General features: G+C 53.0%; 2 protein-coding genes across 2 annotated transcripts; one reads left to right on the plus strand and one right to left on the minus strand.

Moving 5' to 3' along the window:
- Window positions 1–290: 290 nt before the first annotated feature.
- Window positions 291–6,641, plus strand: CCDC63 (coiled-coil domain containing 63; the record flags this gene model as incomplete). The annotated part of the gene is made up of 10 exons (XM_083874182.1): window positions 291–385; window positions 805–994; window positions 2,125–2,244; window positions 2,734–2,915; window positions 3,365–3,546; window positions 4,182–4,390; window positions 4,753–4,827; window positions 5,258–5,429; window positions 6,059–6,250; window positions 6,487–6,641. The coding sequence occupies 10 exons, from the start codon at window positions 291–293 to the stop codon at window positions 6,639–6,641; spliced, it is 1,572 nt and encodes a 523-aa protein (XP_083730308.1).
- Window positions 6,642–7,207: 566 nt separating this feature from the next.
- On the minus strand, window positions 7,208–11,094 carry MYL2 (myosin light chain 2). The gene is made up of 7 exons (XM_083874281.1): window positions 11,034–11,094; window positions 10,119–10,208; window positions 9,397–9,472; window positions 8,464–8,568; window positions 7,707–7,782; window positions 7,572–7,620; window positions 7,208–7,450 (listed from the first exon to the last, which is right to left on the minus strand). The coding sequence occupies exons 1-7, from the start codon at window positions 11,034–11,036 to the stop codon at window positions 7,352–7,354; spliced, it is 498 nt and encodes a 165-aa protein (XP_083730407.1). The 5' UTR covers window positions 11,037–11,094; the 3' UTR covers window positions 7,208–7,351.
- Between the last annotated feature and the right edge of the window lie 4,199 nt (window positions 11,095–15,293).

Below are 15,293 nucleotides of genomic sequence, written 5' to 3' on the forward strand. Positions count from 1 at the left end.
GGGGTGATCAAAGAGGTGACAACCTGCCATCACCCGCCCTCTTCACTGGTGGAGGTCTCTCCCTGTCCTGGAAATGAGCTGCTGGCTCCAGCTCAGCCAGCACTGCATGTTTTGGGTGGTGATGGATATCTCAGGTGCCAGGGAAGAGCTGGAGCTGGTGCTGCCACTCACCTGCTGCCACTTCTGGCTGTGTTTGCTCAAGTGACCAAACCCTCCCTTGTCTGTGGCAGAGGAGAGAAGTCTCAGCGGACGTGGAGCTCACTGCAGAAGAGAAAGACAGAAGGGCCAGGATGGAGATCAGGCAGCTGCAGACCCATTTTCACCATGAAGCCTACAAGAGGAAGTTCTATGATGATGATATCTGGCGGAGAATGCAGGTCCAGGAGTGAGTACAGCCCTGCTTGGCTGCCTGGAGCTTGGGAAGTTCCTCCATGCCGAAATCACAGATTTATAGAATCCCACAGGCAGGGACACCTTCCACTACCCCCAGGTTGTTACAAGCCCCATCCAGCCTGGCCTTGGACACTTCCAGGGATCCAGAGGCAGTCACAGCTTCTCTGAGCACCCTGTGCCAGGCCCTCATCACTCATCACAGTAAAGAATTTCTTCCTAACATCTGATCTCAATCTCTCTTCTTTCAGTTTAAAACCATTCCCACTTGTGCTATCACACCTGCCCAAGTAAAAAGGTTGTTCCCTCTTTTTTATAGAGACCTGGGGACCACAGTGCAGAGATGGAGAGGGGTAAGGACCCATCCTGGTAGATAGGATGTGCTAAATGTCATTTGTTGTTCCATTTTTACAGAAAAGCAATACGTGATCTGAAGCAAGAACACAGACATGTGACATTAATGCTGAGCCAGATCTATTCCCCGAATAATGTGGTGCTGGAAAACAGACGACGTATGAAGATCCAAAGCCTTTTGCAGACCAGAATGCAGAATGATGCCCTGATCAAAGAAAGAAAAGCCCTGTTAACTGACCTGGTCAAGCAGGTGAGGGCATCTGGAGCGTTCCCTGCCTGAGCACAGCAGGGCAGAGTCACAGAGTGAGACCTGTGGCTGAAACTCCTCAGTGTAAAACTCATTTAATTCAGGCCTTGGAATATTCCTCCTGGCAAGTGACACATGACAATGACAAATGGATAGGACCAGGCTCCCATTCGAGTCAGCAGCACTGACTGGAAAAATGAGGTTGGACTCTCAACCTTGTCCCACCAGGCCCTGCACCCCTGTGTGATGGCACACACCAGCCTGGGGCCACAAACATCCCTCTCCTTCTCCCTTCAGGTTTATTTTGTTCTAAAAAAGAAGTAAAACTGGAACTTTCTGAGTACTGTCTGAGATGTGGCAAATACAGGAAGAGCAGCATCTGAGGGTTGTCCCATCCTTTCTCCTGAGGACAAATCTCCTTTCTCCAATCCTGGTTGGATTTGGGCAGGAGTAGGGTGGGAAGCCAAGGGAAATGTGGGCTGTGGAAGGGACAGTTCCCTTCAGCCTTGTTCTCAGAGCCAGCTGCCCAAGCTGGATGCCAGGGAACATGCTTGGATAGTTTGCCATTGCTGGAGATGCTGCAGAGCTTTCCCAACAGGGTTAGTTTTCTGTCAGGGATGATAACTCTGCCTTGCCTGAGTCATCCCTCCCCCACCTGCCCCCGAACTTCATTGTTCTCCAACTTCTTCACTCTTCCATGGATTTATCTTCTCTGGAAGCTCCCCACTTCTGGCAGAAGATTTCCTCCCTTCATTCCCAGGGAGGACTGCACAGATCCCTGCCTGGCCAGCACAACACCTCTACCAAAGCCCCATCCTCATTGTCTCTTCCACTCTACAAAGTGCTGCTGTGCTGTGTTCAGCACCTGCTGGAGTTCCCTCCAAAAACAGCTGCACTTCCTTCATGACACAAAAAATCCCTCCACTCCCAGTTACAGTTTATGTTTCTGTGTGTGCTGGATGGGATCCTTTGGGATTAAAGCTGCTCCTATAACTGCGAGCTCATTAATGACATGGTTGCTGTGGTTCAGATCAACAGAGGGGATTTTCTTTGGCTCCATGTCCTGACAAGAGTCCAGAATTTAGAGGTGGAGATTATACTTCCTGGGGTTTTTTTTCCCTGTGTGTGTGCAGGTTGTAGAGCTGGAAAAACAGATAGTGAAGCAAAGAGACACAAACTGGAGGACGTTGGAAGCAAAGAGTCACAAACATCTGGAGAAGAAGATCCACTTCATGGAGATGAATCTAAATCACGTAAGGAAACATTTTGGAGGCTTCTGGAGAACATGTATGGGGTCACACAGGGGCCTGGGACCTTTCTGGTCAGGACAAAGCACAGTGGTGCAAATGTTTTTGGTTGACACAAGCTGCATAAAGCACCTGGCTTGTTCCCCTGGCCTGAGCCTTTGAGATATTCCCAGAATATCTCAAAGGCTCCTTCAGGCTTGGTGACCCAAATGCAGCACTTGTGCTGTGCCAAGAGGCCTGAAGGTCTGCACCTGCTTTGTGATCAAACTGGGCTGCCTGGAGCCACCTTGCCTTGGACAAAGCCAGCTCCAGGTCTCTGTTGTGATTGACCTGGTCTTCTGCTGCCTCTCCTCTCTTGGGGAGGAGGACAATGCAGGGCCAGCTTCAAATCTCTTGGATTGTGTTTGACCCTGCCCTGGTTCAAGGTCTTTAAGCAGCAACCTGAACCTCCCCAGTCCCCCACCAGTTCCCCACGTTTCTCTTTGCCCTCCCCAGATCACTGTCCGTTACAACACCATCATGACCCGAAACAACAAGCTCCGAGAAGAGACTGTGAACATGCAGCTCCAGAAAGCCATTTATGACAACTCCTACTGGAAGCTGGAAAGAAGCCTGGTCCAGCAGAACAAATTGCTGACCGATGCTATTGAGCAAGCCACAGAAGACTATGAGCAGTGGTAGGTGGCCTTGTCAGCCCCCTGGGCAAAGCCTTGGGGCTGATGGGTGATGAGTATTCAAACAGAGAGACTGACTGAGGCTTCAGGGAGAGGATTCACTGCTCCCATCTAGATCTGGGTGCTAAGGGTTGGGTACCTGGTAAATGTGGGGAGACGGGTATCTCCAGGGTGTATTATTCCATCTATCCTGGATTTTTTTTTTTTTTTTTTTTTTTTTTTTAAATGGGAGGAACTGCCCTGTCTCTTTTTTCTGAGTCCCACCTGAGCTGGGTGCTATGCCCTAGTACAAAACCCCACCAAAATTCGTGTTAGTGGCCCTGAATTCCCTCTAGGCTATCTCCACTCCATCCAGATGAGAGCTGGGAATGGGCACAGCATCACAGGGAGTGGCCAGGAATGCAGAGCCTTGTACACACACACATGGTGTGAGTGTTGGTGTCTGTGTGCAGGATGGAGGATCTGGGGAGGATCTCGGACATTCGGGATGTGCGCTGCAGAGAAACCGTCCAGTACAACATCAGGCTGCTGGAGAGGAAATGTGCCCTCCACCAGGAGACCAGGCTGAAAAACTTCTTCCTCGCCAAATGTGCAGCCTTCTCGCAATTGAAGGAGCAGGCCAAAGAGAGAGAAGGTATCAGAGGACTATTTGTGTGACTGGGACCACAAATATGAATTGTGCAGGGTTGATAGGGAGGGCTGCTGATGGTGGTTTATAGAATTGCACCCCAAAGGCAGGATGCCTGCCCTGCCCACAACTTCCCCCACCCAATCTTCACCCTACAAGCAAAAAGGCTGAACAGTGGTAACCAAGTGAGACTGAGTGTCTTGGGGTGCCCTTGGGACAGGGAGCTGCTCCCGTGTGCAACCTTTTATCACGGAACCACAGAAAGGGTTGAGTTGGAAAGAGTCTTAAAGCTCATCCAGTTCCACCCTCTCCATGGGCAGGGATAACTTCCACTATCCCAGGTCTCTCCAAGCCCTGTCCAGCCTGGCTTTGAGCATTTCCAGGGATCCAGGGGCAGCCACAACTTCTTTGGGCAACCTGTGCCAAGCCTCACTACCCTCACTGGGAAGAATTTCTTCCTGACATCTAATCTAATTATTCTATCCTCCCAGTAGAGGATCCCATGGTGTTTGCTCCATCCCCATGACATCCTTGCTTATCTCCCTGGTGAAAGAGACACCCTCTGCCCCTCCAGCACTGCACCAAACCCCACAGCACTGCAGAAAAGACTCTGCAACCACAGCTCTCTGTCTCTTTCTCAGCCTTTGAGGCAGCTGAGAGGGCCAAACTGAGCCAAAAGGAGAGCTATGAGGTGGCCTACAGGCGTCTTCTGGAGCTGTCGGACGGCGACATTGACGAATTCTTGGACAACTTCATGGAAAAGGACAGGAGATTCTTCATCCTCTTTGGCTATGCCATTAGGCTGAGCGTCAGGAATGAGGGTCTCAGGCAGAGGATCCAGGCGATCGAGGTCAGTTCCTGACTCTTTCTCCCCTTCTCAGGTAGTAATTTTGGGTCAGGGTGGGTTTGTCCTCTCCTACACTGCCCACACCAGAGCCTGGCTCCAGCCACACAGGTAGGATCAGGGGGAGTCAGAGGAGTAGCCAAAAACTCCTCTGTGTTCTCAGAGCTAAACGTGTCTCAATGCTGCCACCGTGTACCCAGCAAAAATACTGCAGCGTCCCAGAGAGCCAGGAGCTTCCTCCAGCGGTCTGGGGCTGCCTGGAGTGGGCAGTGGGGCTATCTCTGCCCTCCTGGCCTGGAGGTGTCCCTGCCCTGTCCCAGTCGCTGGCAGGATTCCATCAGCACCCACTCCACCTTGTGTTTCCACAGGATGATATGATGGCTGTCACAACCGAGAGGGAACAAGAGGAGGCAGCCCGGAGTCAGGTCGTGCAGGAGCTGGAGGTAATTGTGGCTGAGAATTCCCTCTGGAAAGGCAGCATATCCCTGCCTGTCCCAGCATTCATCCCAGGGGGTTTGATCCTGCAAAAGCTGCTCTGGGAGTGGCTGGAGAGGTGTGGGAAGAAAAGGGCCCTGCAAAGGTTTTGGCAGCTCCCAGTGCATGGTGAGAGGGTGACTGTGGGGCTCCTGCCAGCCCTGATCCAGCATGGGGAGCTTGGGATATTCAAGAATTATCTGGACAGAATTCTGTGCCCTATGCTCTGAGATGACCCTGCTTGAGTAGAGGTTGGACCAGACCACCCATCGTGGTCCCTTCCAACCTGACCCATCCTGGCATCCTGTGATTCTGTCCCCAGACTGAACCTGGGCAGCACTGGGGTGGTGGGATCAGCGAGGGGCTGGTGTGACACCTGGCAAAAACCTTTGCTGATAGGCAAAACTAGAAGAGATCACCGAGGAAGCCAACAAGTATGAGAACAAATACAAGGAGAGCAGCCAGCTCCTGGGACAGATCCTGTCTCGTGTGCAGGCCCTCTTGAAGGAATTGGACTGCGACACTACTAAGATAGTGAAGCCTCTTGGGGACAGCTTGCTGCCAGTTTTTGGTAGGTCAGGGATGCCCATCTTCCCGTGAGTGTTCTCCACCACCTGCTTGCATTGTGTTTTAATTGAGTTTTTGTTTACCCCTGTCCCATCAGTCATGGGTGCCCCCAAGTGAATTTGCAGTGCCAAATTCCCAGCAAATTTGGGAGTTAAGTGGGATATATAAACACCCCAGAGGACCCCCAAACCCTCATCTTGGCTCTGGGTGTTGAAGTGTAATGAGGGTTGGCCTCTCCTACCAAGCAGCCAGCAAGAGGACAAGGGGAATTGCACTAGGGGAGGTTCAGGTTGCATATTAGGAAAGATTTCTTCACTGAAATAGTGGTAAAGCTTTGGAACAGGCTTCCCAGGGAAGTGGTAGAGTCACCACTCTTGAAGTGTTCCAAAAATAAAGTGGATGTGGCAGGGGATATTCAGCATGGGGTTGGACTTGGTGATTCTGGAGGTCTTTTCCAACATTAATGACCCTGTGACTTTATGATTCCATGACCCAGCCTTGGCCCCCTGGCCCTGGGGAGTCAGGCTGCCCTGAGGGAAGCCAATGGACCCCCAGCTCTGCAGACAGCCAGGGATGGGTTTGGGCAGGGTCCTGGTGCAGGGACACTGCAGGTCACTGCTCCTTCCCACCCAGGTCCCCTGGAGGACAAGGTCCAGGAGCTCCTGCTCAGGGAGTCCTTGCTGCGCTACACGTCCGTCGATCGCACCCAGCGCTCCCAGGCCTTCATCAGCCCCCTCCAGGAAGCCTCCACCCTCCTCGGGGCCATGGACAGGGGCAAGCTCTGCCCACCCCCCCCAGACCTGGAGACCACTGACCCCAAAATCGGTGAGCAGGGAGGGGGGAGAGACGGGCTGAAGCCATTCCCCAATCCCCCGTGGCTGCCTGGCCAACCCCTGCTGCCACAATGTCCTTGCCAGTCCCTCCCCTCCAGCCTGTCCTGCCCCACTGGGGGCTGTGAGGCCTGTAAAACTGTGGATTATGGAATGGCCATTCTCTTGGCAGCGGAAGAGCCGCTGGGCCGGGCTCAGCTGCGCCAGCTCATTATCCGGAGGCGCAAGCAGGAGCTGAGCAGCCCCCCTGGCTCGGCAAGGAGGAAGAGGAGATTCACAGCAAGGAGTTCAACAGGGGCCAGGAGCCCAACAAGGAGCCCGAGCCCATCAAGGACCCAGACCCCATGAAGGACCGGGACAAATTAAAGAGGCAGTTTCATTCTTGAGCTTCTGCATTCTGCACATCATTCCACCTTCCTTTTCTGCAAAGGACACCAATACCTTTCACAGGCTTCAGAACCTCACCAGGTGATATTTTGGCATGGCTTCACCCACTGCTGACACCACTGGAGCCAGGGTGGGATCAGCTGCTCTATCACAAAGTGACATCCCTGTCACACAACCCAACACACACCCCACAGCAGGACATAGGGACCACGGCCCCAGTCCTGCACTGTGCCCAAGGGCAGGGCCTGGCAGGTGATGACTATTGATGGGGTGTTCCCTGCTAAACTGGCAAAAACTGACAACTCTCTGCTGCCTAAAGCAAATCTGAGCTCAGTGCTGGCCCTGGGCTGTGGGACCAGGTGGAATGGGCACAGCCCAGTGTGGAACAGGCTGGTTTGGGGCTGGGAGTGGGAGTGGGAGGCAGGGAACTCAAGGACACATGAGGGTGATGTGCAGTAGGTCTGGGGTGCTGGGGCCAGCAGGGTTTGGAAAGATCTGAGGATTCCCATGGGGCACAGACACAGCACACAAGCCCAACAGTGCTCACACCAGCAGCTGGATTTCCTCTTGCCAAAAGGCCCTTTAATGTGAATGCCATTCCTGTGCCAAATCCCCAGGCACATGCCTCTCCAGGGGAAGAGGAAAGGGAACCCCCGTGTGACATAGGGAGAGGTGATCTCGCAGTGCCAGCCCCAGCCCTGAGCCTGGGCTAGTCCTTCTCTTCACCGTGAGTAATGACATGGACCAGGTTCTTGTAATCCAGGTTGCCAGACATGTCCGGAGGGAAGGCAGCAAACATCTGATCGATCTGCCAGGGAAGAGCCAGGGAGAAAAGGTGGCATAGGAGGGGCTTGGAACCAGGGCTGGGAGGAGGGATGGGGTCTGTTGGGATGGAGGGAAGCTGGCAGAGGGTGGCAATGAGATCATACCTCTTCCTGGGAAAACCTCTCCCCCTGTGTCATCAGCATTTCTTTGATGCTGCAAACGAGAGAGCATGGTGAGCATTGGGGAGGTCCTTTGGGGACACCCCCATCACTCCCTGCCCCAGGTATCCCTGCACTCACTAGGCAGATTTCAGGCCTTTCCCCTCTGGATCAAACACCTTGAATGCATTCAGGATTGTCTCCTCTGGGTCGGCACCTGCGGGTGACAAAGCCAGGGCCATTGGAGATGGTGAAGTAGGAAACCCACTGCAGCCTCCTGCTTCTCCCAGCCTCGGGAGCAAAATGGGGGGCAGACTGGAAAGTGGGGGTCCCTGCAGGAATGCTGACCCTGCAAGCTGGAGACTTGAGTGAAGTTGGTGGCATGTAGAGGAGCAGCCTGAGGTCGTGGTGTGAGCACAGAGCAGGCGCTGTCGCCACCGCTCCGGCATCCGGCATTTATCTAATCTTTGCAGCGTATTTATAGAGCCCCAGGCACAGCCCTTGGGGCCCTGCAGCCTCTTGGAGATCTGCAGGAGGCTGCATTCCTTGGGTTAAGTGTGTGATTCAGGTTGCAGCCAGATGGGGTGATGGGTCAAAGTCTGGCTGTAGCCAGGGGGCCACTGTTGGTACTGCTGGTGTCAGCAGGCTCAGGGGTGCTGCAAGAACTGTCCTTTTCTCCTATGGGACAGCAGCAGCACAGCCATTTGGGTTTTGTAAATGGCTGGGGAAACTGAGGCACGGAGACCGTCTCATACCCCCAAGAGTTTGGGGAGACGTGGGATAAGATCTGGATCTCTGGGCCTAGGGATGGTTGGTATTGCAAATCCGCAGGAGTTTTGGGGCATGGGGATGCCACTGACCACCAGTGACCACTCCCAGCTCCCACGTGCCCTCTCACCCTTGAGCTTCTCCCCAAACATGGTGAGGAACACAGTGAAGTTGATCGGGCCGGGCGCCTCCTTTATCATCTCATCGATCTCCTCGTTCTTCACGTTCAGACGCCCTGAGGAGAGCAGCCATGGGTCAGTCATGGGTCTGTGTCCTGCTCTGCGTGTTGGGGGCTAAAAATACACACCAAAACCAATAAAAACCCTTCCCTGTGGGGTTTTCCCCCACTGGAGGGAAATAGCACATCCCTGGGGAGGCACCTCTGACAAGGAATGGAGGCAGCAGGAGTGAGGTGAGAGAATCATCTCCAGCTGTCTTCTCAGGCTCCAGGATCACAGAAAAGAAGGATACAAAGGACTGAGCTGTGCTGCTTCCTTCCCTCACAGCCTCACGGATGAGCCTCTTTTAGCCCTCCCTGGAAGGTTTTTTGGGTGAAGATCACCAGCACTGGTGTCATCCCTTGTCCCCCAACACCAAAAGGAAATGGGATTGAATGCCTACATCCTTTTCCCCGAGGCTGGGTTGTCCTTGGAACTCCATTGCTGATTCATGCTGACCTCTGATGGCAGAGCCAAGCTGGCAGTGTCACAGCCTCCCACAAATCCCCTAAATCCCTTTAATGCCCACACACCCCGGGATGCCGTGGGATGGGCACAGCCAGGTGCTTCTAAGCACGGAGAATGCAGGGAGTGTTTGGTTGTGTAATCCAGGAGCTGGGTCCTGTGCCAAGGGGATAAACCAGAGCTGCTGTAGGAGCTGCTCTGGGTCACCCATGAGGGATCTCCTGGGCTGACAGGCTTGGGTTTGGATCAGGAGGTTTTTTGGGAGATCCAGTGAATGGCAGAGGGTTTGTTAAATGCCCCACCTCCCCCTTGTTTCTCAGTTAACAGGTCTGATGTTGGCAAAGCTGTTGGGGAGGGGAGGTTGCCAAAGCTGGGCTCACCAAGGGCAGCAAAGGTGTCTCTCAGATCTGCCTTGTCGATGAAGCCATCCCGGTTCTGATCCATGATGGTGAATGCCTGGAAACACAGGAGCAGGGCAGGGAGCACAGGGAAAGGGGGAACTGTCAGCCTTTGTGAAGCCTTTAGTACCTTTCTCCTTCTCCCTTCAGCTTGGATGGGACAAGGGCATTTTGAACCCTCCCAGGATGGGCTCTGGGGGCCTCACTCAGCCTTATCCCACCCAATCCTGCACCCTGGGGCGATGGTAACCCAAACCCCAATGCTGAAAAAACCCTTCCCTTGGCCAAAGCCCTCTCAGCCCAGCATGACACTAGGCAGAGAGACCAGCCTGGGCCATCAGCTTCTCTTGCTGGGGCCAGTTATCCCTGGAACTGGGATCTGCACAGGACCATGTCCCTGCTGTGCAGGGGGTAAGACCTCCTGGTGAGGCAGGTGGGAATGAGCTGGGAGATGTGCTCCAGCTCCCCTGGATGCTGCTGGATCCTCTGAGGGATGCAGACTCCTCAGAAGCTTGGAGGAGATGCCGGATTTAATGGTGTCACCAAGTTGTTACTCTCACTCTTAAAATAAAACAACCCAAAACTGGGCCTGCTGCCTCCTGGCGTGAACCAGCTGTCACTTGAGAGGCACCAAGGAACGAGCTGAAGGTCACATTGCATCAAGGACCCTTGATGTCCTTGTCCTTCCCACCAAACCCACCTACCTCTTTGAATTCCTGGATCTGGGCCTGCTCGAACATGGAGAAGACATTGGAATTAGCACCTTCAATCCTCTTCTTGGCCTTCTTGGGTGCCTGCAGGAGTCCAAGTATGTACCATTAGCTCACTGGCTTTTTAGGGGGTGAAATAAAAGCATGGAAGTGCCCTGCTCTTAGTTGTGGGAGCTCTGGGCTGGGACTCTTTTCCCTGGGGGTTTGGTAGTTTCTCCTTGCAGCTCTGGGACACTGAGGGGTATTAAGATTCCTGCTTAAATTTCATCTCCTGGTGAATTTATCCAGACAGGTCCAAGGAAAGATGAGGAATGAAATAATTTCTCCTACTGGCAGGTAAAAGGGTCAGCACCGGGGTGAGATATCCCCGTTGGAAGCCTGGCTTTGGGAGCACTGCTGAGTTTGCACACCAGGGTTGTGGTTGGTCAGAGCTCCTTTACCCTGTGCAGATATTAAAATGTGGCTTAATTAAAAATCTGCCTCCTCCTGCACTGAGGCTTGAAACAACCAGAAATGGGTCAATGTGTGTTTTAAAGAGGACTGAAGTGCCCCTCACTGTCCCACCCAGGCCATTATCCCTCATTCCACGCCTGCTCCTGCAGCTCTTTCCTCTCGTGGGGGTCTGTAAGGAGGAGGATTTTGGGGTCACAAACGGCCCTTCCTCTCACTGCATGGAGGAAGAGAAAAATGGCATTTGGACCCTAAAACCATCTGCCCTCATTTGAAAGCTCTGCTAGCACGTTTCCTGTGAGATGCTGCTGATCCAGCCAGATGCTCCCCGATTTGCTCACCCCCTTCCTAAAGCAAGACAAGACCCTTGGCCCTCAACTCCCTGTTGCCTCCTTTGCTCCCTGCCCATTAAAGCTATTCTGGTGAAAAATCGAATGGATTTTAGCTCTCAGTACTCACCATGGCTTTGCTCTGCTGCCGGTGTCACTGCGAGGGGTGTCCCAGAGCCACTCCCTCACTCCCCCCGGCTGGAACAATAAATACACCCCCCTGGGGGCTAAAAATAACCCCATGCCCACTTTTGGCTGTAATAGGTAATTTGGCCGCCCCCAACCCTGTTGTCTCTGCCTTCCTCTGTCCCTCTCTCTCTCTAATCTGGAACAGCAGCTTGTTGTTGTCACCGGCTGCTGTGACATGTGAGCCCGGGAGGGTTTCAAGGTTAATGAAGCTCCGGGTGGCCCCAGATCCCACCCCGGGGATGCTGAGCCGGGGCTGCACCGGGACAATCCCACCTGCCTTTGTCACTCGGGCTGGCGCCGGGCTTGTCCCCTCTGCTGGGACACGCAGGGAGGGGTTGACCTGCGCTAAAATCCGCCAAGCTTTGGGAAGTGGATTTTTATTTTTTTTTTCTCGGTGTTTCCAGGCGTCTTTGGGATTTGCCTTGGTGTCCCATCGCCGGGAGCTGCTCGGCTGCGGGAGGCAGAGGAGCCCCTCTGCCCTTGGGATGCTCCCTTGGGATGCTCCAGGAGCAGGAGAAGCTGTGGGATCACTCAGCCCGTGGCCGGGCAGGGAACATCCCGCTGCAGCCCCATCCCAGAGGGGCCGGAGGCGGATGCTGAGCTCCCCCAGGGCCGGGCAGGCACCAAGAGCTCCTCTCTCATGTGTCACCCCCACTGAGGCACCTGTCACCCACTGCAGCCAAGCATTTTCTCACCCTGGTCCCGGTGGGACACAGACATTTAACTCTCCCAATTCCTGCAGGACACATCCTGCAGTGGTGACACTCACACTGGACTCTCTGGCTCATTCCTGCAGCAAAATCCAAGGAACCCACGAATTGCTGCAGGCAGAAATCCCACAAAACCTCTTCCATATCTGCTGCTCTTGTTCTGTGCTTCCCTTTTGTCTCCAGCCCGTTCATTTTATCTCTCCTCGCCCAGGATGAGGCTGGAAGAGGTTTCACAGGCAGGCTGGGGTGGGAATGGGGCTGCCAGCCCAGGGGTGGCTCCCCAAGCCATGACCCGGTGGCCTTGGGGACTGGTGGCCTCTCTGCCCCTCACTGTCCCCTCCTCATCCCGGGGAGGGTGGTGGGCGAGCAGGGAGGGCTGGGAACAAAAGGGATTGTGAAACCAGATCCCTGCGACTCCAGGCTCTGCCCAGACGCTGCCCTTGTTCTCCCGGAGGTCACAAATATCGTGTTTAATCCCGGCTGGCGAGGATGGCATTACGGGCAGGGTTTCAGCAGGGAAGTGTGGAGGGAAAAGTGCCTGTGGAGGAGAAAAAACTCCTGATCCGGGAGTGACCATCTCGTCTGGACGGAGCTGCAGCTCAGGGAAGGGATTTCAGGATGTGTTTTGGGGTCTGTGTGAGCAAAAAGGCCCCGGGCACAGCCGGGGATGGGGGGGATCAGTCTCGTCCTGCCAAGCTGAGCTGGATTCATCGGCCAGCCGAGCCCTATTACCTTCATTTGTGGCATTAAGGAAAAATCCATAGGCATCAGGGAAGTGATGTGTGCTGCTCTCACAGGGCTGGGCTGGGCTGTCCCCATCCCCGGCTCCGTGTCCGGGCTGGAGGAAACCCTGCAGCTCTGGAGATCTCACAGAATGTTATTTTTTTCAGGAACAACCATTTTTACCTGCACAACCTGGAAGAAACCAGATTTTGCCCAGGTTGTGGTTGGGGTGAGATGGTGACTGAGGGGGTTTTGAGTGTGGCACAGAAATCCAGGATGGGATTGGGGTGGGGATGGCTGCCAGGGTAAGACGTTTCATCTGCTCCATTGCTCACTTCTTGCTGAAATCCCCTGTGCTGCCCTGGCCGGATCCTGCTCTCCCTTGGGGATCCTGCAGATGGAAGCGCCTCCAGGCACATCCCACCCTCCTCCTCCTCCTCCTGCGGATATTGGGGGGTTTGTCGGCCCCCAGGAAAACCTGAGCGCTTTAAATATGTCTGGATGCACAAACCTGCCTCTGGAGCCCCGCGGTGAACAAAAGAGCTGTGCTGGGAAGTGGCTGCAGCCTGTGAATGGATGTCAAGGAATAACACACGGATCCTGCGCCCTGGCAAAATCAAGCGCCGGCCCTTCTTATCTGCAAAAGAGCCTGTGTTTTACATGAAAAAAAGCCTTTCTAATTAATAGGCCAGCCCCTCATCAGCTCGATAAAAAATGGAGTCAAAAGGATTTGATTGACCCCGGCCTTGTGCGGGGCTCGTTCTCTGCTGAGGCCTGTAATGGCTCCGTGTCCTGGTAGGATCCTGGTACCCCCGAGCTGAGCATCCCCTGCTCTGATCCCGGGGTGTCTGGTACCCTGAGCTGAGCATCCCCTGCTCTGATCCCGGCAGGATCCCGGTACCCCGAGCTGAGCATCCCCTGCTCTGATCCCTGTACCCTGAGCTGAGCATCCCCTGCTCTGGTCCCGGTACCCCAAGCTGAGCATCCCCGGCTCTGATCCCAGCAGGATCCTGGTACCCCGAGCTGAGCATCCCCTGCTCTGATCCCGGCTCTGATCCCGGTACCCCGAGCTGAGCATCCCCTGCTCTGATCCTGGTAACCCAAGCTGAGCATCCCCAGCTCTGATCCCGGGCTGTCCAACCCTGTTAGGAAAGATGGGACAGGAAGGACTTATGAATATGACTGCATGGTAAGAAATACTGTAGATATAAAACCTGTGAGTGAAATAGGAATGAAAGCCAGTTTGGAGATGTGAGCATGGCAGGCAGGAAGACAGGGATGAGCTGAAGACAGGAAAACAAAAGACGAGAATGTTGCCTTTCCACCCTGCAAAGGCATCAGGGAACAAGTACATAAGAAAGGAGTCTATAGAGTTTAGAATATAAAATGACATGGTAATGTAGTAGTTTTTATAGGCTGCATGCAAAGTTTGTAGGTTTTGTATCTCACGCTGGTTGGTCACTGTAAATTAGAATATTCAACACAAAAAGAGATAGAATGGATTGGAACAAGGTGATTGCTCTCTTCTCCTGGCTCTCCTACTCTCTTCTCTGGCCCTCCCATCCCTCTTCCCTTACCTCTCTTCTCTTGGCCCATCTCCTCTCCTCTCTCTCACCTCACTTGCTCCTGTTTTCTCCCCACACTTTCCCCCTGCTCCTGCCCCGTTTTTACCCCTACTCTCTCTTCTATCGCTCTCTCTCTCCATTCTCTCTTTAGGGCTTTGCTCCAGCCCAGGCTGGTGGCTGAAGGCAAAACCCTCTTTACCCACAGCTCTTGTAATAATAAAGCCACGTGTTTCTAGAACATCTCAGCTCTGCAAAGTTCCTTGTCCCCACCATCCACAGAAAAATTCCTACACAGCCCCAGGCACAGCCACCTCACAGGGCCAGGATGCTCCAAAGCTGGCTAGTGTTCACTCCTTATGAATATCCTTTGCTCCAGCCAGTATTTTTATTTTTTTTTCCTGTGATCAGACACATTTGACTAAACTAATACATATGTATACACTCCAAACCAATGTAAATTACCTCTGACCAATACATTTTTCCCAGGAAATCAATGCATTTTAACACTGGATAATATTTATGAAATTGAATTTTTTTTTTATTATTGAAGCTAATGCAATTCCCTTCTGTTTTATGCATTTTTATTAAACTAATGCATTTTAAATTAAACTGTTGTATATTAACTACAATGGCTGTGGGTACTTACAGTAAAGTAATATATGTTTTGCTGAAATCAATACATATTCCAAAGCTGGGAATTTCCAGTTAACAAGGCTATATCAAACATAACAAATGCATGTAGCTACTTAATTTGATGCTTATATACACTGGCTGTTATATTTGTTTATTGGTAATGATTATTTTAAAGGGGACAAGCATATTAAAGGTAGAAAGATGGATTCTTGTGCTGCAGCTGGAAGATGCCAGAGGTGGTCATTCCATTTGTGATGCTTGAATTGGGGTGACCCACGTCCCCTGGTGCTGCCTGGTGGCTGAAATTCATCTCCTCTGTCACAGCTGTTTTCTGTGCCCTCTGTCACATCCCTGAGCCTCAGTTTCCACAAGTGTGAGGTTTTGGGGGCATCCTTCCCTTGCCCACCACACTCCCCCACATCTTTCTGCATCTTCAGGAGTTTTTGGAGGGTTTCACCCCTCTCCTCTTGGTGTTCAGGAGGTTTCTACATGTAACAGCTTATTCTGGACATATTTGATGCTGCAGCTTTGCCTGATCCAGCTCTGTTTTCCCTTGGAAAGTTATAGCAC

Source organism: Zosterops lateralis (assembly GCF_965231275.1).
Source record: "Zosterops lateralis genome assembly, chromosome: 17".
In the NCBI taxonomy this organism is placed as follows: Eukaryota; Metazoa; Chordata; class Aves; order Passeriformes; family Zosteropidae; genus Zosterops; species Zosterops lateralis.